General features: G+C 36.1%; 2 protein-coding genes and 1 pseudogene across 2 annotated transcripts; all 3 read right to left on the reverse strand.

Moving 5' to 3' along the window:
- Positions 1 to 829: 829 nt before the first annotated feature.
- LOC100265616 (receptor-like protein EIX1) lies at positions 830 to 4,004 on the reverse strand. Its single transcript, XM_002265714.4, has one exon. The coding sequence runs from the start codon at positions 4,002 to 4,004 to the stop codon at positions 897 to 899; it is 3,108 nt and encodes a 1,035-aa protein (XP_002265750.3). The 3' UTR covers positions 830 to 896.
- Positions 4,005 to 7,473: 3,469 nt separating this feature from the next.
- Positions 7,474 to 8,135, reverse strand: LOC100253536 (protein PAM68, chloroplastic-like). Its single transcript, XM_002266138.5, has one exon. It carries the CDS (start codon positions 8,133 to 8,135, stop codon positions 7,545 to 7,547), a length of 591 nt encoding a protein of 196 aa, XP_002266174.1. The 3' UTR covers positions 7,474 to 7,544.
- Positions 8,136 to 13,089: 4,954 nt separating this feature from the next.
- Positions 13,090 to 13,906, reverse strand: LOC100258682 (protein UNUSUAL FLORAL ORGANS-like; annotated as a pseudogene).
- Between the last annotated feature and the right edge of the window lie 7,583 nt (positions 13,907 to 21,489).

A 21,489-nucleotide genomic window follows, 5' to 3' on the forward strand; every position in this document is an offset into this window, starting at 1 on the left:
TCATTCATCTTGCTGAAATAGCCTTGGCTATATGGGTAACATTTGCATGTCTAACTGCCTCCCAATCAAGTGAATCCTTTGCATCATGGATTCTCTACTTTTTCACCCTGTATTGAAATAAAATCCCCCCAAACTATCCCGATCAAAAGAATTATCTTCGGCCTCCCCCATCGCATTGCATTGTTCTAAGCAACTAGTGGAACTTTCCATACCATAAGGATTGGATTCTGTTGTCATATTTGCTTTCAACTTGGAGGCAGAAACAAATTGAATTTGATCCCTAGTTTGACAATATTCTTCCTCATCCTCCTTATCCTCCTCTACCAAGTTTCATGCGCTATCATTCCTTGTTGAAGGAAGGGGAAATAGAGCAACCAGGGTCATGCATTCAGTACCATGATCTTAGCATTTGATGTTATAGAATAAATCCTAGCCAGAGCCAAATATAAGAAAACCATGAATAGAATGCATTGCTATATCATCATTCAACAAAACAACAAAACTTATTTGTCAACAAAAAAAATTGGACAGTATTTTGAGATTCATCTTTTGTATGGTTAAGTTCTGATCCCAGCAGAAACCTTCTGCACATCCAAAGGAACATAGACCAGTTCAAGTTTTGGCACCTAAGTCATGGCTAAAAATAATCTTATGAGCTACTAAGGACATTGCTATAGTACTCTGAAAACTTCTGAAAGAGTAAAATTAACCTTAGGAATTATTTGCAAATTGGTGAAATCCCAATTAAACATGTCACATTTACGAAATTGATATTGATCAATCAAACAAGTATTGCATATATCAAGACCAATGGCCAAATATGATGAATTTCACTTCGGCTCCGGGTGGTAAACATTGTACACAATATGATGAAAAAGAAACAACATTGATTGTCCTCAATGTCTACTCTTTCTTTTCACCCACAATGATCTATCGACAATTTTGTCTACAAAAAGGAAGTAGACATCACCCCAAGGTTTCTTTATAGCAAAAATAAGAAAAGGAACTAAAATACCCACTGCAAATCCCAGTCCCATGCTCAAATAAAACCACCCATCAATGAAACCATTGCCATTTTCTTCATCTTCAACTGGGCCTCCTTTGTCTGAATTCGCATCTTGGCATTTTACAAGGAGTGGAGCTCCACAGAGACCTGGATTTCCAGCAAAAGATGACTCAGGGAGAGTATCCCATTGTCCCCCAGTAGGGATTTCACCCGAGAAGTTATTATTTGACAGATTTAGAGAAGCCAAAAATGTTAATGAAGACATGCTTGTAGGAATAGCACCTGAGAGCATATTATTTGAAAGATCAAAAGATAACAACTCACGTAACTTCGAAATGCCTTCTGGAATTTGGCCAGTCATGTAGTTTCTTGACAAATTCAGGACTATCAAGCCAAACAAATTCGTTATCTCCCCAGGAATTGTACCATATAAACTGTTGCCCGAAAGATCCATGCTAGTAACCAGGGAAAGAGTCTTGGTATATTTTAGAGATTGGCCTTTCATATTCACAAGCAAGCTCTCCTCATAGTATCGACTTCTGTATGTCCCATACAATAGATACTGGTTTACTTTTTGCTGTTGAGCCATGGCTTTAAAGTTACCAAAACTAGATGGAATGCTGCCAGTAAAATTGTTTTCAGCAAGGACCAAGACTTGCAGTGGATTTAAATTTGAAAGCTTAGAGGGAAGCCCTCCAGAAAATGCATTGGACCTCAAGTTAAGAATTCTAAGTCCCACAAAACCATCTCCAAACCATGGTGGAATGTTTCCTGATAATCTGTTGTTTCCGAGATCCAAAGTTTCCAAACTTGATAAATTTTGGAAGGTCGGGGGGATCATTCCTGAAAGACTGTTATTGTTCAGGTGTAGTGATTGAAGCTGTTCCAACTGACCCAAAGCTCCAGGAATCAAACCTGTCAAGTTGTTGTTTCCAAGGTCTAGAACCTTTAGGTAAGAGCAATTCCCTATTGTTGAAGGGATGCTTCCTTCCAAATTGTTGTTTGAAAGATCAATGACTTGAAGAAACAACATATCTCCTATAGAGGCTGGGATTTCTCCAGTTAGCTGGTTAGCTGAAAGAGAAAGGAAGATCAAGTTTGGCATGGATTCAGCAATTTTCAAGGGGATAGGACCCGAGAAATAATTGTTGGTTAGATCTAGTAACTCGATCTCAACTGTTGGAATGGGAATAGGTCCTTCAAAGAGGTTGAAGCTGAAATCAATATCAGCAAAAGAGGCAACATCTAATGGATCTGGTAGCTGGCCCTGCAACTGATTGAGAGAAACATTTAACAGTGACAGATTAGAAGAAATATCCCAAAACCAGTTTGGTAGGGGACCTGAAATGCTAGCATTTGAGAAATCAAGATACATGACCTCCTTCTGAGACTTTAACCAAACTGGAAATGTAGGACCTAAATGGCATGATCCCATATCAAGATACCGGACCTGGAAAGGAGGAACCCAATTGGAACTGACATTCAAAGTAAAAGAATTGGAGGCCAAGTGCAAAAGCTTCAGCTTACTGAGTTTTGAAAAATGGGCTTCCGAGACAGCTCCTTCCATATGATTAAACGACACATCAAAGGTATCCAGTTCATGGAGCTGCCCCAAACTTTCTGGAAGAGTTCCACTTAGTTCATTCCCTCCAAGTCCAAACATTTCTAGATGTTGCAATGTCCCCAAAGAAGCAGGGATGGGACCTTGAAGTAAGTTGTAGTTGAGACTGAGTTCCAACAGATTTTCAAGCTGACCCAACCATTCTGGCAATTTACTGGCTAACCTGTTATTGCTCAATCTCAAATACATCAGACCAGGCAAAGGTCTCTTAGAAGGACAGTTTTCAGTTCCTTCCAAAATCTCCGGTAAACTTCCTGTCAAGTTATTTCCCGAGATATCTAAATACATCAGATTGCAAAGTTTTCCAATGGAGCCTGGAATCCCTCCTTCAACATTATTTTCGAACAGACCAAGATGAGTAAGGAATGTCATGTTTCCTATGGAAGCAGGAAGTTTCCCATGTAATTTATTTGAACCCAACTCGAGAAACTCTATTTTTTTCCAGTTTCCTCTGAACAGCTGAAAGCAACTAGCTGTAAGATCATTGTTCATGGAAAGATCCAAGTACTTCAAATTAGGTAGCTGACTGAGACCAAGAGGAACCCTTCCATATAAGCTGCTGCTGCTTATATCGATGGATACAAGGCTACTAATGTTCACAAGCCACACAGGGAACTTTGAGTTAAAGTTGTTACCACCAATGGCTATAACAGCAAGTGATGTAAAGTTTACATAGTCAAGAGATGAAATGGAACCAGATAGACCACATCCTGATAGATGCAGATCAGTTAAGAAGGGAAGCTTGTTTAATATCTGAAGCCAGTTTGACCCTATCATTGAAAGGTCAACTTGGTTCATCTCAAGATGCTTCAAGGAACCAAGACCAGCCATCCATTCAAGATCATCAGCGGTTAAACTTCCAGAAGAAACATCAAGATACTGTAAGTTAGAGAGATTTCCCAAATTTGAAGGAATTGCACCACTAAACCCAGCATTGGATAGGTTCAGATACTGCAAACTCTTCAATGATCCAAAGAATTTTGGAACTGGGATGCTTTGAAATTTGTTGAAGCTCAAATCTAAATGTCTCAAGGACTTGAGTTTTAATAAAGAAGGTCTAATATCTCCACTTAAGTTCCAATATCCGTACCTGCTAGTGGAATCAGCAAAATTCAATGGATATGGGTTGTGCAGATCAATTCCAATAACAGCTCCAGTACTATTTTCACAAGCGATTCCTCGCCATTGGCAGCAATTGCTCCCACTCCACGATGAAAGCCGGTCCTCGGGATCTTTGAGACCCCTTTTGAGATCGATGAGAGCCTCTCGATCATACTCTAGACAAATTACCAACTGAGTTTCACCTTTGCAAACAAATTCTCTTGTCACTAAACAGAGAATTGCTACAACCAAACTAGAAACCGAAAATCTCCCCATCATTGATTCACCTTTGGAGTGACCAAAGACACACTAGATTTCACCTTATACTGTCAGATTTCTTGTCTTGCAAGAAAATGTTGTTTTCTAGAGAAGACTTGGGAGATGAATAAATTGCATGGAAACTCATTTTCCAGAGAAGAATTGAAAAAGATTTCATGGATGAGAAAAGTTGAGGAACTGATTAACAAGTCAAAGAACTGTCCATATTTTAGTAGAGTAGATAAGCTTTGCCACCTAAAGTATTGAGATTAGAATTTAAAAGTTTTTAGACCTTAGAAAATCAGACATCATTTGTCTTATTAAATTCATAATGACAAGCACATGCAAACACATAGTTGATTAGAGTATAAGAAATTAGGCCAGCTGATGTAGTAACCATTTGACTTAATATAGATAATCTGTTTCAAGGGGATCGTATTGATATTCAGGTTACTTATTTTATTTTTATTATGAATAGGAAATAAGAGTTAAAAGTAATATTTTCAAAATCGGATTGGTCATTAAATTGAAAAAGATACTAATTCATAATTCAATGGTCGGACTAGTAGTTGAACCTTGATCAAATCGGTGACATCATAAATATATAATTTATATTTTATTAAAATTAAAATTAATTTTAAAAAATAAAATATATATAATTAATATTTTTATAATATTTTATTTTTAAAAATTGATATTCCAAATTAAATTCTAAAGATAAAGTTGAATATATTAATATATAAAATAAAATATGTAAATATTTAAATATGAAGATATATTTAAGATGCAAAAAAATTATAATATTTAAGTTTATCTATGTATTTTATTATTTTAAAATTTTAAAATTATTATATTAATTAATTATGGTATTTTCATCTTATTATTAACAATTATTATACAAATCAACTTTAACGTAAATAACTAAATAATTATATTTGTTTAAATATTTTATATGATAGAATTTTGAAAAGAGCATTAATATATAAACGTTACAATATCATATGAAAACGGGTGACTACCACGCAGGTTTCTAGCTTTTTTTGTGATTTTTATTATTCAACCAAATCCCACATCAGGATTTCATAAATTATCTTGCAACATATATATAACATATCCAATACTAAGGTAGCCCAGTTGATGGTGAGGGGCTTGGCAGTCGGTCCAATTTTCGGCTGCATGAAAGGTAAGCCCATTGAATGTTTTGGTCTTGACCGTTTTTACAAAGACGGTCCGACCTGTTGGACAACATTCGACACTAAGATTCAATTTCTTCTTGCACTTCTATCAGGGTTCTAGATGTACTTTAGTTGGTACACTTTTTCCTTAGTAAATATACTTTATCTTCATAATACTTTTTCCTAATACTTAGTAAATATTATCCCCAAATATTTTGGAAGTAGAATTGATAATTTGAAATATGCGAAGTAGATTATTTTCAACTACATCTCTTCTAAATTCTTGTTTGTCACAAAACTTATTTCATCCACGAATCAATATGTTTTTATTTTAGGAAGAAAATCCAATATTTTGACTTTTAAATTTTTAAATTTTAATCCTTTTTAAATTATTTTTATTTTGACAATTAACATAATTTTTCATGGTTTTAAAAACCGAATTGGATGGATCGGTCCGATCATTGACTGGTCACTATTCCGATTGGATCCGATCAATTAGACCAGAGGTTGAACCGGGATCGGATTGGTTGAACCGACGATTCGATCAGTGAACCGAACGGTTCGATTAATTTTTTTTCTTTTTTTAGCATCAAAACGACGCTGTTTTGAAGGATATAAAACCTCATTACAAACCCTCCCTCTTCAAACTACAGCTGTCGACGCCCGCACTCCCGACCTGTTCCCAACGTGCTGTGATAGGCTCCCACCGTCAACCGTTTCACTGTGCAAAATCTTTTTCCACCGACCATAACACCTTCGCCTAAGTCGCCTCTTTCCCGCTGTGTCGTTGTAAGCCGACAAGCCACCCCCTGCCGCTATAAACCCCCCACTTGTAAGCAAACTCATGCTTGTACAGTTCAAAATTTTGTTTGATAAGGAAATAGGTTATTAGACCTCCAATTCTCTATAATAATGGTAATTTAAACTATACTATAATTAAGTTTTATTTATACCAATTCATATATCAAGAACTTAATTTTCATTTAATTAGAAAAAGTATGATATTAGAAAAAGAAATAGTAAACCTAAGCGGAGAGAAAAAAATTTGATATGAGCAATAAGATATAAATTAAAAATTGAGAGAAATAAATTAGGAAATAAATAAAGAAGGATGAAAACATTTAAAATGAGTATTTGAGGAAGGAAGGAGACTCCGGGTGGGAGATTGGGAGCTGATAAAGTAAAAACTAAAAAAATGCCTTTTATATATATATGAGATATGATTTAATGGTAAAAAAGAAAAGTTAAGAAAATGAGATGTTTTTAAAAGAAACATTGAAGTATTATGAGATATCAAAGTATTATTAAAATACATTTGATAGTGATTTTATGAACTATTTTTATTTTTTTTAATACTTAAAATATAAATTAAAAATACTTCCTATAATCACCGTCAAACACACTCTTAATGCCTTAAAATCCGCAACCCATCACACACATCAAAGTTGGTTAATGATTTCATTGGCTATTGGCTATATGTCAAATTAATTCCTCGCTTTAATTTTAATTTATTTTTATTTTTGTGAGACGGTTGAGGCTGATACTGAACCGTCAAAATCCCTTGAACGAACTCAACGCGACTCTCTGAAAATCAGAAATAACTGAAACTGTGATGCGGAGTTCCAACATGGCGAAGAGATACGCAATTTTGCAGAAAAAACTTCAAGAACTCGAATCACAACTCAACCAAGTCATCTCTCTTCCCTCAGAGACACCCTGCCACCAACTCCTGGCGGAGAGCATCCAACAAAGATTCCTCTTCTTCAACAACCTTTTGTCTGCAGAAACCGTTTCGCACCCCAAAAGGCCTCACCACTTGCGCCACATTGCGCAGAGACTCACCGAACTCGAGTCCGCCTTTCATGCCTGGGACGAGTTCAGAACCTCGGCGCCGGACCATGTGGAAACGGGGTCAGCATGTTCTTGCACCGAATCGTGTCTCAATGATGATGCAGGAGATGGCTGTTGGGAGATGGGGTCGCTTGTTTATGAAGACCCGGAAGGCTTTTTCGAAGGAGCGGGTGAAGAGAAGAAGGAGGCGACGGAGGCGGTGGCCAGAGAGGCCGAGAGGGATGAGAGGGATGTGAGGAGGGAGGAAGGGGAGAGAGTTTTGATTGGGGGAGGGTGTGGGGTTCTGGTAGTTGGGGTGGCTCTGGTGAGTTTGGTGATTCTGCAATTTTCTAGTTTTGATTACAGACATGAATTTTTTCTTGCCCCTACTTGAAAGTAGATGGCCAGTTAATGATTTCTGGGATGAATTCTGTATACCAATTTTGATATTTAAATACAATAATTCGCAAGGAAGATCTCAATGATGGAAGCATTATGATTCTTAATTTTTCATATAAATAAAAAATTACATGAAATTAAAAACAAAATCATACTATTTCTTACCAGATCTGCCCCAAAGAGACTGCCAGAAAACAGGCCAATTGTTCTGAGCCTCAGTCCAACCCAGAAAGGAGCCTTCCCTCAATGGATCCCAACTGGAGGACACAATCCCATAACTCACTCCCAACAGTGCCGACCCAAAGAAGAAGAAGGAGACAATGAAGGGCACCCATGTCGGCACATCAATTTTCAACCCCACCTTCAAATAATAAAAGAAAGGGAAGAACAACAGCCCTATCATCAGTGGAATCCCCACTGAAAACCCCATTCTGCTTATCATCCTGTTCGTCACTATCTCAGGAATTACGCCCTCCTCTGCTTCTGCGCCTTCTTCTTCTTCTTCCTCCTCGTCTTCATCATCACTGTAATTTTTCTTTAGCTTCTTCCTCTTCTCTGTTTTCCTGGGTGAAGGCCCAAACCCTTTAGGCCGGTTCAAGCTTGCACAGGGCGGCGTTGAGTGTAACAAACGGTTTTTTGAGTATAATTTAGGGGTTGAGATTGGGAATTGGGAGATGTAGAGTGCTGGAGTCGATGAAGGTGGGGATATTAGCGGCGTGGTTGTTGAAAATGAGCAGCATTCCATTGTCGCTCTTTGCAGAACTTTCCAAACGCCTGGTTATGATATTTACTCACAAAACCTTATCTACTTTGGACATTAGAAGCACAATTACCAGAATGCCCGTCAGTTTATTTTTCATTTTTACAACTTTTTAGTATTTGTGGTTAAAAATATAGTGCAGCATCATAGAAATTGTATACATATATTTACTCTGTAATAAAAAAATCTAGATACAATATTACATATTTTCTAATTATTTAATAACAATTATAAAAAAATTATTTAGTGAAAAATAAAACAAAATTTTAAAACTTTTAAATATATGTGTTTAAAAATATATTGTAATATCATAAAAACTCTATACATACATATGGTTACACTGCAATAAAAAATTTAGATATAAAATAAAAAGTAATTAATTACTTTTTATTTTATATCTAAATTTTTTATTTTTTAAAAAATTAATTAATCATAATTAATATAATGATATTTAATATAATATAATATTTATATTATTTAATTAACAAACATGGTGATGAATATAATCTAATTAAATAGACTTTGTTTGACAAGATTATCACTGCCATATATACCTTTTCTTTTAGGTTATATTAAGAACATGTTTGATTGTATTGTAAAAAATTATGAAAAAATAAAATATGATTAAAATTAATTAGAAACTTATAATTTTTAAAATTGAGAAGTTAAAATAAGCTAAATGAGTTTGAATTAGTATATAAATTTTTATACCTAAAAAGACCCTTTAAAAGAAAGTGAAAATGCAATGGGATTTGGGAAGTAGCTGTGTATCCAAGTGTTATGTGTGATGTGCATGAGTGCAATGAGAGGCCAAGTGGAGTTTTGACCAAAAATAACCCATTTTAGAAAAAAAAAAAAGTTACAAACTAAATCTGAGTGTAAAATAATGTTCAATTTAGTGTGTCTTTACCATGTAAGTATCCACATCATAAAACCATAAAACCGTAGTTAATGACTAGAATTTTGGGTTTTTTTTTTTTGAAGTGGTCAAAACCATAATTACCAACTACTACTTTAACGTTAAGCAAACGGTAGTTGGTGACAATGACCATTTTAAAGAAAATTTAAAACCTTAGTCACTAACTATGTTTTTAAGTTTAAAGTTAAATCCACGGTTAGTGATTATGGTTTTGAACTTGATTTTAAAGTCGTAGTGGCCAACTATGGTGTTGACTTAAATTATATATATATTCACTTGAAATATTTAACTTTGTTTTTTAAGTAAATTTATTATATTATTTTTATTTTATATTTATTAAAAATATGTAAGTGGTTAATAAACTTACATGATTATTTAAAATAAATAATTAGTATTTTTAATTTGATATAAAAATATTTTTGTTTAATTTTACTAAAACATTTGACATTATATTTAATATAAATTATAATTATTTAATTAAAAATTAAATATAAAAAATTATATTTATTTAAAACCAATAAAATATGAAATCATATTTGCAAATATATATATATTATACTATAATGTAAGTGATATATAATATCACATATATACAAGTTCAATTTAAGTTTAAAATTTATCATAATTTCATTTCAATATACAATAATAAAAAAGTAAACATTTAAAGATGATTGTCTATTAATTATAATTTAAGAAACCATTTATAAGTCAAAAAATCTTACCAACAACTAAGTGGTTGTTGTTGTAGTACCTCATTTGATCCCTATAAAAAGGAGATGTGATTAAATGTCATGTAATGCGTCGATACCATTCCATATATGGATCATGGAACTACTTAGTACTCATCATAAGTGGTGTCATTGCAATATGCTCCACACGATTAGCCCATAAGGCAACTCACTTAGAGTCTCTCCTAAGACCACAATTGGATAAAATATAACATTAATAATGTTACTTAAATTATAAACTTGAAGCAACTAGAAATTGTTATATAATATGAACAATTAATTATACTTGCAATAGTGTGACACATCCAACAATATTTATGGCACCATCCAAACTTGTTGGACATAACCCCCTCTATAGGAATGCTATGATTGCACTGCCCCAACTATACATAGATGTTTGAGTCAAGTCTCTAAGCAATGGGAGATAACACTTATGGATGTGTGTACCCTTCTTGTTTGTAAATAGTGTTGAACCTAATAGTGCTAATATGAAAACTCATGTATATCGTTCTGTTCATCCACCCTATATTGTCGAAGTTTTGGCTTTGGAGATAGTCAAATATATTCATGATACCAGAGATAGTGATCATATATATTATTAGATGGAACATTCACAAATGACATAAAAATTATGTAGACATTTGGTGCACCATTCCCTCAAAGAAGATAAATGCACCGAGCCCCACCAATGGAGATGCCCCCATCATATTTCGCATCATCATGATAGCAGTTGATACGACACCTAATGATAATGAATTATCTTTATGTATATTAATACATAAAAACGTTTATCACGAAAGAATAGTGATAGAAAGAAATATAAAAAAAAAAGTTTTGGTGAGGGAATGAATCAACAAAACGAACATATAATCGAATAGGGTATCTTGTCCACTAATTGTTTTATTTCATAACTCACAACTCATTGTAAATATTTCAACTTTGATTTTATTTTATTTTTAAATTAAAGGTAATATTTTATTTTATATTTGTTAAAGTTAAAGTCTATATTTTGTAAGTTATTTCATGTTAAAGTAGTATTATGGCTAAAAAAATATTGTTGTAAAACATTTTTATTTGTTAATTATTTATTATATTTTAATCCTTTAATTCTTTTAAATTAAATTAGCAGATTTGAAGCTTTATGGCATTTTAAAATCTTTTGGATTTTGGCTCAACATAGAACCACTAATTAAATTAAAATGGATTAGACATACAATTCAAGTGCACTTCAATTCAATAAGTAGATCTATATGTAAAAATGTATATGTGGACCCTGCATTTCGGCTCATGCGTTTTTCACTCAATGGCGAGCTCGATTTTGATTTGAAAATGATTTTATTTATTAAAAAAAAATGACTTGGAGTCGCCACTTATTTTTGTTTCATTTTTAAAAGGGTAAACAAAATAAGAAAGAAAACCCTAAATGTGACTCCTTATTTTGAAAAAGGTGGTCTGTGAAAAATCGAATCGGGCTTGGGGTTAGGTTACTTATCCGAAAGGTACGGTAAAGACCGTAGCACCCCTCTAAGTCCCTAAAGTCGGGTCTCTACTAATTAAAATGAAGCTGACATGACAATCAATAAGAAAATCAATGGATACTCAAATCAATCATGCACATATGGGAATCGAAGCATGCACATAGAATGACCAAAATGGGAGTGGATGCATACCTGGACCACAAATGAGCAATGTGCTACCATAAAAATGGGGTCAGTGTACAATAAAGAGCACAAAACATATCACATGCATCACCAAACAGAAATTAAAACTATTCGAAAGAAAACTGGATTTTTGAAATTCGTTTGAAAATTTGAGTCTTAGGGATTATTTGAAAATTGGATTTTAAGAAATTAAATGTAAGAATGAGAATTTTAGAAATTAAATTTGAAAGAAATTGGAATTTTGAAAACTATTTGAGAGTTTGGGGATTTTAAATAAAGGGATAAGTGAATAAATAAACCAATGAAATAATAATAATGACGAAATAAAAACGATTGGATAAATAATTGCGGAAGTTAGGATTTCGGAAATTGGAAATTGAACTTAGAGATTGGAAATTTAAAGAATTATTTAGAGATGGAATTTTAAATATATGAATAAGTGAATAAATGAATAAATGAGATGATAATAATAATAACGAAAATAATCACTAAGCAACTGAATGTGAATAGTGGAATTTTTTATATTGGGAATTAAATTTGGAAGTCGGATTTTTGAAGAACTAAACTTTAACGATTGAGATTTTTTTAAATAAATAAATAAATAAATATGGAATAATAATAATAATTAAAAAAAATGATATTTAAATGAATGAAAGTGAATAGTGGAATTTTTTATATTGAAAATTAAATTTGGAAGTCAGATTTTTGAAGAATTGAACTTTAATGATTGAGATTTTTAAAAGAAATAAATAAATAAATGTGGAATAATAATAATAATAATTAACAAAAATGATATTTAAATGAATGAAAGTGAATAGTGAAATTTTTTAGATTGAAAAATTAAATTTGGAAGCCGGATTTTTGAAGAATTGAACTTTAATTATCGAGATTTTTAAAAGAAATAAATAAATAAATATGGAATAATTATTAATAATTAACAAAAATGATATTTAAATGAATGAAAGTGAATTGTAGAATTTTTTGAGATTGAAAATTAAATTTAGAAGTTGGATTTTTGAAGAATTGAACTTTAATGATTGAGATTTTTAAAAGAAATAAATAAATAAATGTGGAATAATAATAATAATAATTCACAAAAATGATGTTTAAATGAATGAAAGTGAATAGTGAAATTTTTTAGATTGGAAACTTAAATTTGGAAGTCGGATTTTTGAAGAATTAACTTTAATGATCGAGATTTTTAAAAGAAATAAATAAATAAATGTGGAATAATAATAATAATAATTAACAAAAATGATGTTTAAACAAATGAAAGTGAATAGTGAAATTTTTTATATTGAAAAATTAAATTTGGAAGTCGGATTTTTGAAGAATTGAATTTTAATGATCGAGATTTTTAAAAGAAATAAATAAATAAATATGGAATAATATTAATAATTAAAAAAAAAATATTTAAACGAATGAAAGTGAATAACGGAATTTTTGAAATTGGAAATCGAGTTCGGAAATTGGAAAGTTGGAGAATTGGATTTTAATATTAGAATATGAAGGCGCAAATGAATAAATAAATAAAATGATGAGTGGTGATGGACTGTATGCCAAGGTGGCCATGCGAAGTGTGGGCCCTTGGTTGATTGTGAAGGCTTCCCATAAAAAATTGTAAGATCCTACTATCCATTAAAAGGTTGAAAGGGAAGTGTGAGCTAATCAAGGAAGGTGGTCACTGGCGTGGCAAACCTAGGCTCATATGCAAAGTCGTGCAACTCACAACCTACTCCACTGCTACTGTTGCTGCCGCCGCTCCCACTAAGGAAAGGACATGGAGGAATCCATTGTCAGATCTTTCCATAGATGTTAAACAATAATGCATTGTCTGAACCTCAAATCATAATGGCAACGAGCTCTCCATGACCTACACAATCAAACCCTTAGTTGTTTTCAACCTCTGCAAATTGAAGGTAGAGTTGTTGTGGCATTCTCTCAATCTCCACCCATGTTGTTCCACAAGCTTGTAAACCCCAAATCCTCAAGCTTTTTGGGCACGTTAAGCTTGCTCTTCTCCACTGTTGCAACTAGAATGAGTCTCCCTCTACTCTCCACCAAGCTTAGGGACCAGAGAAATCTTCTCATTAGAGCTTGAATCCTCCACCAATTGTTGGTTGCAATGTCATATGCCAAAACACCGAATGGGTTGTAGTTCATGTAGTAGAATCTCCCTTGGACGTGAATCATTCGCCCGGATTCAAGGTTGCAAAGCCTTGGTAGAGAAGAAGTGGTGCCCCATATTAAATAGAACCCACCCCCATCAATGTGAAAGCTTTTTATGGTCAGATTCTTGATCACATATGAGGAAATCAAATCATCTCCAACAATAACTACGTCTATGGATGAGGAAGTGACTGTTAAGCCGATGGATGGGAAGAGACGAGGTCTCAGGGTGGGAAGGATAGGTATAAAAGTGAAACAATATGCATGAAGGATGGACATGCAGGACTAGAAATAGGTTAGTGAGATGGTTGGAGTATAGGTATAAAGGGCACGTGGTGTTAAAAAGAAAGGTGATATGCATGGGAGGTTATGAAAGACAAGTATGGAAATGGGTATGAGAAGGTCGGCAATGAGCTTGGGCGTGGGTATGAGCGGTAATATAGAGAGAGAAAAGGTGGTGATGGGTATATAGGATGAGTTAGGCGGGTTTGCATGGGACAAAGCTGTTGGGTAGGAAGGGTAATAGGTTTTGCAAAGGTTTGGCTTGATGGGTATGGGACACAAACTGATGGTTCAGGCTACTAATGTTAAGTGATTGGCTTGGGCTCATATTTTGCTGAACTTGAGCTACATCTTACCCTTGATTTGAACCAGAAAAGGAATCAGCAAGATCGGGGACTGAATTGAGATGGGCATCTTCCACTAGCAGAGCAACATTCTGATATAACTCAACTTGAAGTAAATCAATATTAATCTCAACATAATGCTTTCTCCTGTGCCAAAATTTGCTACTCGTTGTTGTTCTATTTTCATCATTCTCAGAAGACTTTTGACTTTTCTAATTTCTTTAAACCAACCAATGCTTTAATCTACTTCCCTGAGACTTCTATGTTGTCCTTTTCAGCAAATCTGCCAACAACCGACTGAACAAGCCTTTCACACTTTATGATTGCATTTGCACATGTTGGGGAATGTCTGGTTGTTGCAATAAGTACAGAAATCATGCATTCTTCCAAAGCTACTGTAGGATCGGTCTCCAACAGATAACAAATCCTAGGAAGGATTCCCATCCTAACTAGACCTGCAGCAAAATCTTGTCCAGCAACAACAATATCATCTTAAATGGTGAGTTCTTCTTCATTCTTGGCATCCATGATATCCTCACTTAAAGGAAAAATATTATAAGGTGTGGTGTTGTATTTCCAAAATCCACCATGAAGGAAGACAAGCTCAATCTCTAGTCCACTTCGGAACACCGGGGCAGTAGATTTTCTAATACCATTAGTTCCAACCAAACCCAGAACTTGGCCTGACTTGGGCACTGGTAGTCCCAGCAATTTAAAAGCGCTTGGTCCATAACGGTGAGTGGTATCTTTATCCAAATCTTTTGGAAGATTGATGATCTGAAGTGCTTCAAATGGGCATTTCTTGATGCAAATACCACATCCAATGCATACCATGGATGAATACCAAGAGCAGGGGAAAATGGCAAAATAGAGTACAGATAATTGAAACAAAGTGAACCCATACAAGCCTCATGTCATGCACCAATCACTGAGCTCAGATGAAGGTGAGTGAAATCAAAGGATTTTAAACAAGAACACAAGTATTATTAAGACATTTTATAGGAGAGTTACAGTAGAGACAAATTATGCTTAAACAGAACTAAAGGAAATGAGACAGAAATCAACTATAACTAAAATCACAGCAACCAAGAGATCAACAACAAGTCTATGGCCTATGATCATCCACACCCAAACCAACAACAAATTATACTCAAAATCAACAATAACAGAGAAGGAAAACGGAGAAATCCAAAGTAAAAAAATCCATAGTGGCCATACCTTACCGGAACTTCTCAAGCAGTGCTTACTCAGCTTTCCGTATTTTCCCTTCCTCCCCAGATAAAAAAACCCCCTCCTCTTCTACCTTGCTTCTATTTTTCCTCTCAAAACTAACTTCCCAAAAAAAAAAACGTTTACTCTCACTCCCCAGCCAAAGGATAAAAATCTCAACTAAATGTCTCCTTCCATGTTCCTGTCTTCTTCCGCAAGCCATTACCCACTCCCACTATGCATCACTCAGAAAGTGTGTCATCTTCACCTACCACCATGGGCGAGCCATGCTCTTGGTTGTGTCCATGCAGTTGGTCTTCCTCCAAAAAGGGGTTTCCCCTCTACTTAAAAAATGGAAAAAATTTCATTCTCTCGGATGGTCATGAAATGTCTTTTGTTTCAACTTATAAAAATAGTAATAATAGAACAATAACAACAACCCATTAACACTTGGCTTGAAAAGAGGGGTCTACAAATATGCCCCTCTTCGGTAGAGTTCACAAGTGTAAAGAATATGAACATCGAAATGAAATGAGAGTGTGAAGGATGAGTAGAATGAAGTGAACTCTACCGAAGAACCAAGGAGACCCCCACAAGGACACCAGTGAAACACAAACTCACTCAGACCAACAGACAAACACAAAGGCTCTGATCCTAAAAGAAAAGGTGGGTGTCTCAAAATGTCTCTGAAGCCACATTGAGGGTCTAAATTCCCTCTAAGACGTCTCCAAAAGTGACTTGAAAGACCGTATCAAAGATGAGTAATGGTAAAACCACTCTGGAGTACAATAAAGAGCGTGTCCTAAGAAGACTGCCCCAATGGAACGACATGAAAGTACCAAGTGTAGGGTGCCCAACAACATGACCAATATAAGTGGCATGACCTCGAAGGACCATGACATGTGCAGTGAAAGGAGGAATCTGGACGAGCAATGATGAATAAGCGATAAGCACAGGGTGATGAGGTGAGGACAATGAGGGTGAATATAAGACCCTGAAGGTCAAATGTGTAATGTCAGTGGATATGAATGCCAAGGACTGTGACTCTGAATGATATGGGTAAGGAGGAATGACTTTAAACGTCAACGGGAGAAAAGAAAATGGTGACTTACAATGCATGCATGGATATGTATAACGGCTTTGAACGCCAAACTAAAAGAAAAATGTGATAGTGGCACTGAACGTCAAATAGAATAGTGGCTCTAAACGCCAAAACTAAAGAAAAGAAATGACTTAAGATGCATGAATGGGTATGAAAAAAAAACGGCTCAGAACACCAAAACTAAATAAATGAAATGACTTAAAAAGGCCCGAAGGAGTGTGTCTAATGGCTCTGAACGCTGTAATGGAGGAAAATGGTGATGTATCGAATGAAAGATATACATGAGGACTCCAAGTGTCGTACTGAAAACATGGCTTTGAGTGCCAAATAAAAGACAAGTAATGGCTTTAAACGTCGAAAGGAATGATATGGCTCTGAACATCAAACTAGAAGACAAGTAATGGCTCTAAATGCTGAAATGAAGGTGTGGCTCTAAACACCAAACTGAAAAGAAACGGTGGCTCTGAATGCCAAACTAGAAAGGGATGGTGACTCTAAACGCTAAACTAAGCATAAATGGTGCCTCTGAACGCCAAAATGAGAAAGGATGGTGGCTTCGAACGCTGAAACTAGAGATGCAGTACTGAACGCCGAAACTGTGAAACGATGATGACTTCAAACGCTGAAACCGAGATGATGGTGGCTCTGAACGCTGAAACTAAAGGCGTGGCTCTGAACACCAAACTAAAACTAATAGCTATAAGGGTCAAGCTAAGAAAGATGACTCTGAGCGTCATAAACGAGAAGACATGGTGGCTTTGAATGCCAAGCTGAAAAAATGATCAACGACTCTAAACACCAAAATGAAAATGAACACTCTGAACGCCAAACTAAAAGAAACATCGATGAATGCCAAGCTAAAACAAAAGCTCTGAATGTCCAACTAAACTAGTAACTAGGAATGTCAAGCTGAGAAATATGACTCTGAACATCGTGACTGAAAAGACATGGTGGCTCTTAACGCTAAGCTGGAAAGGGGTGACTTTGAATGTCGTAAACCGAGAATGAATAGTGGTTCTGAATGCCAAACTACAAGGAAATAATGAAGGAGTGGAATATGCCCTAGTGTAGCATGCTGCTGTAACTCTTAATCCAATGGAAATGGTGGAAAAGGACTCCACGAGTCTCGAAATATGCTCTACTAGCAAGTCAGAATGATCAAATCGACTGCGAACATAGTCTCATAACCCATCCGACTTGATCACGATGCCTGACGAGATGTCATGATGAGTCAGACAACTCTAACTCGAAATACCCTACTGTCGGAGTCCATCGTCATTTGAAACGAATAATTCGACAGAGTCTCAAGAGAATAATCTAAATGTCATGCTCCGCTGAAAACCCGTCTCGATAAAAAACATGAGAATAGTGACCAGCAAAGCAAATACAATATCTCTCGGCCGAGTGATGAAAAACTATAACAAATTTGTGAGAGAACGATCGTCTCCGCAACTGAATGAGGGAAATATGCCCCAGTATAAAGTCAAATATATCAGGTCAGTCCTGATAAGTCGAGAATAATTCCATGGGGGACATATAAAGGATCTAAGATGTACTCCGCTGAAATGGTGATGTGGGAATCCACGCACCTGAGATAACTCTGTCCAAGAATCACGACTATATCAGAAAATGTGAATCTGGCTTAAAGACTCAAGAGAGGCTCCACGGAGTATCAGGACACAATGAAATCAAATCATCAACCTGATGTGTATCTCAAAACTGAGGATGATCATGCAAATCAGTGGGGAATCTACAAATCTCGACTGAAATGGGGAATACGCCCCAGTGTAGCATAAAAAATGTGACAGGTCGGAAAATCAGATGAGCTCAAATCATCCATCATCGAATGCACGATCCAAGTCATCCATGTCTACAACTGAATCAGACCCATAGATTAAAGGGCGTCTCCCGGAAGAAAGCATAATGACATCTAAGTGTCTAGAAGTGCAGGCCTAATTAGGCAACTCCCGAGAGGCTCCACTTAGGAATCATCGTAAAGATAGCGAATAGATCATCGTCTCAACATACGTCTCGCAAATGGGGATAAGCGAGCAACTCCACCAAGATCTGTAAATCTCATCCAGAACGGTAATATGCCCCAGTGTGGCATCGAATGTATGATAGGTCGGAGATCGGGCGACATGAAATCATCTATCATCGAACATGTGACCTTCGTGAAGATCCATAAATCTCATCTGAAATGGAAATATGCCCTAGTATGGCATCGGATGTACGACAAGTTAGAAGAATAGGTGACATGAAATCATCTATCGTCGAACATGTGACCTTCGTGAAGATCCGTAAATCTCATCCGAAATGGAAATATGCCCCAGTACGACATCGGATATGTGACAGGTCAGAAGAACAAGTGACATGAAATCATCTATCGTCGAACATGTGACCACTGTGAAGATCCATAAATCTTATCCGTAATGGAAATATGCCCTAGTATGGCATCGGATATGTAACAGGTCGGAAGAACAGGTGACATGAAACCATCTCTCATCAAACGCATGATCCTGGTCATCCAAATCCATGACAAAATCGGGTCCAAGCGTCCAAAAGGCATCTCACAGAGGAAAGCATGGTGACATTGGAATGCCGAGAAGTGCGGGCCTAACCGGATGGCTACCAAGAGTCTCTACTTAGGAATCATCATAAAAATGGTGAATAGGTCATCGTCCTGATGCACATCTCACAAGTAAAAATGATCAGATGACTCCATGAAGATCCATAAACATCATCCGAAACGGAATATGCCCTAGTATGGCATCAGATGTACGACAGGTAAAAAAAACAAGCGACATTGAATCATCCCTCATCAAACGCGCGATCCCGGTAATCCAAACACAATTGAATCAGATCTAAACATCAAAGAGGCGACTCCCAAAAGAAGAAGCATAACGATATCTAAATATCAACCAGATCTCAAACATCTGTCCAAGTAGAGGTTGTCGAATACGACATCTGATCCCATGGCCTCAGGGTGGTCTTAAGATACGGGACGTAACATAGGCTAGGGTGATAGGGTAATAGAAATGAAAGGAAACTAGGCCCAAATACCCAATGATAAAAAACTCATGCCCTCATGTATGAAACACAACATGTATAGAAAAGTCCGTGAGCCATAGACCTGAGGGTGCCCAACACGAACATAATATCAATAATAAGATAATGAGGCAAATCAAACTGATAATGAGATATGCAGGAACGATGGAAGAGAAATATCAAATCTGGAATAGGTCAGTGTAAGAAAAGACAAGGGAGGTGAAGCGAATGGGATGAATCACAAGCAATGACGAAGATGACAGCGAAACAATAAATATATGAAGAAATGTGGTGATTAACTCAAATCAAACATGAAGTGAAGTCACATCAATAATGAATGTAATGATGGAAATGACAATGACCCGGAGTCCCTAGGAGAAGGTCATTCATCTCACTCTCAAAGAGATATGACAAAGCAAATACAAATAACATAAGATTTCAGAGAGCTCACATACGAACTCTCAACAACAAACATACTCGATAATTTGGATATCAATATACACACTCAATGATCGAGAATACTATGCACACACACATGTGCTTATTTTTCTTTTCATTTTCATTTTCATCATTTTTTTTTTTTTTACATATATACAAATGTACACACCCCAAACATGAACCAAATAAGCCCCAAAGATGATATCAATAATGGATAAACACACTGTCAAGTGCTAAGGTAATAAAAACTATCTCTGATGAGATAACCTTCTCAAACTGAGGAACCCTAGATCAATGTTCGTGGGATAAATAGTGGAAATGACATGACTACCCTCAATGTAATGAACTGAGGAGGATCACCACTCGGTGTGGGAGAACATGATGCTAGACAATTAGCAGATAGAATAAAGAAAAAGAGACGAATAACACAACCAATGAGATGAGATGAAATGCAAGGATGCAGTGATGAGAAAAGATAATGAGAAGAATGCGCCCCTAGGTCCAAGGCTCATGGAACTTCTAAACAATGAATGCATACACTAAAGGGCCCCTATCCCGGTGTGAAAATGTGAGCAAAGCGATAAGAAAGAAAGACTATAACGCGCGCACGAGGCTCAATGGGCTAGCAACAGACTATACATCAAAATGGTGAAAGGGTGTATGGCTAACCAAAACGATGGTCACCCATCCTGCAACCATGGTCTCAAACATAGTACCTCTTTAGTTGATCCACATTGGTCGGCTCCGAGACTTGGTTTCCATCTAAATCCATCAACCATGAAGCGCCCTCTCGGGTCAACTCCTTGATGAAATAAGGCCCGCTCCAGTTGGGTCTGAATTTCCCTCTAGGATCTTTGATCAATCCCTTGATGACCTTTAGAACCAAGTCACCTATCTGTAATGATTTGGGTTTGACCCGCTTTTTGAAGTACATCAAAAGCAATGATTGAGAGGGAGGAGTGATCAACGCAGAAGTACATCCGATGGTGCTTGTGGCTCCGATGCCCTCACGAAGTACATCACAAGCAATGATCGAGAGGGAAGGGCGATCAACGCAGAAGTTGAAGTGTCAGGGGCTCGTCACTCAATATTTACTATTGGACGAGGCGTTGAAGCTCAGTCTCTTGAGTAATACTGAGTCCCCCAATGATACCATCCGATGGTGCTTGTGGCTCCAATGCCCTCACGAAGTAACCTGTCAAGCTCAAGGTGTACGGGCGAACAGGATAATCAAACGATGTGTGAGTTAGCCGAACCCTCACCCTCTCCTTGCGCAATCGCACCATATATCGATAATCGGCCTCAGTGGGAATGAATCAGAGTCTGAATGGTACATCGTGATCCGGGAAAGCCATGAACTCACTAGGCCCGTGCTAATGTCGCCCCAAACCTATGCCGGGAAGATAATACATGCCCATCATCATGTCGAGCACCACCGT

The sequence above is a fragment of the Vitis vinifera genome, chromosome 16 (assembly GCF_030704535.1).
Source record: "Vitis vinifera cultivar Pinot Noir 40024 chromosome 16, ASM3070453v1".
Taxonomy (NCBI): domain Eukaryota; kingdom Viridiplantae; phylum Streptophyta; class Magnoliopsida; order Vitales; family Vitaceae; genus Vitis; species Vitis vinifera.

Bases quoted from the DNA above. Each gene is read 5' to 3' on its own strand.
- LOC100265616 (XM_002265714.4), bottom strand. From the start codon at position 4,004: ATGGGGAGATTTTCGGTTTCTAGTTTGGTTGTAGCAATTCTCTGTTTA.
- LOC100253536 (XM_002266138.5), bottom strand. From the start codon at position 8,135: ATGGAATGCTGCTCATTTTCAACAACCACGCCGCTAATATCCCCACCT.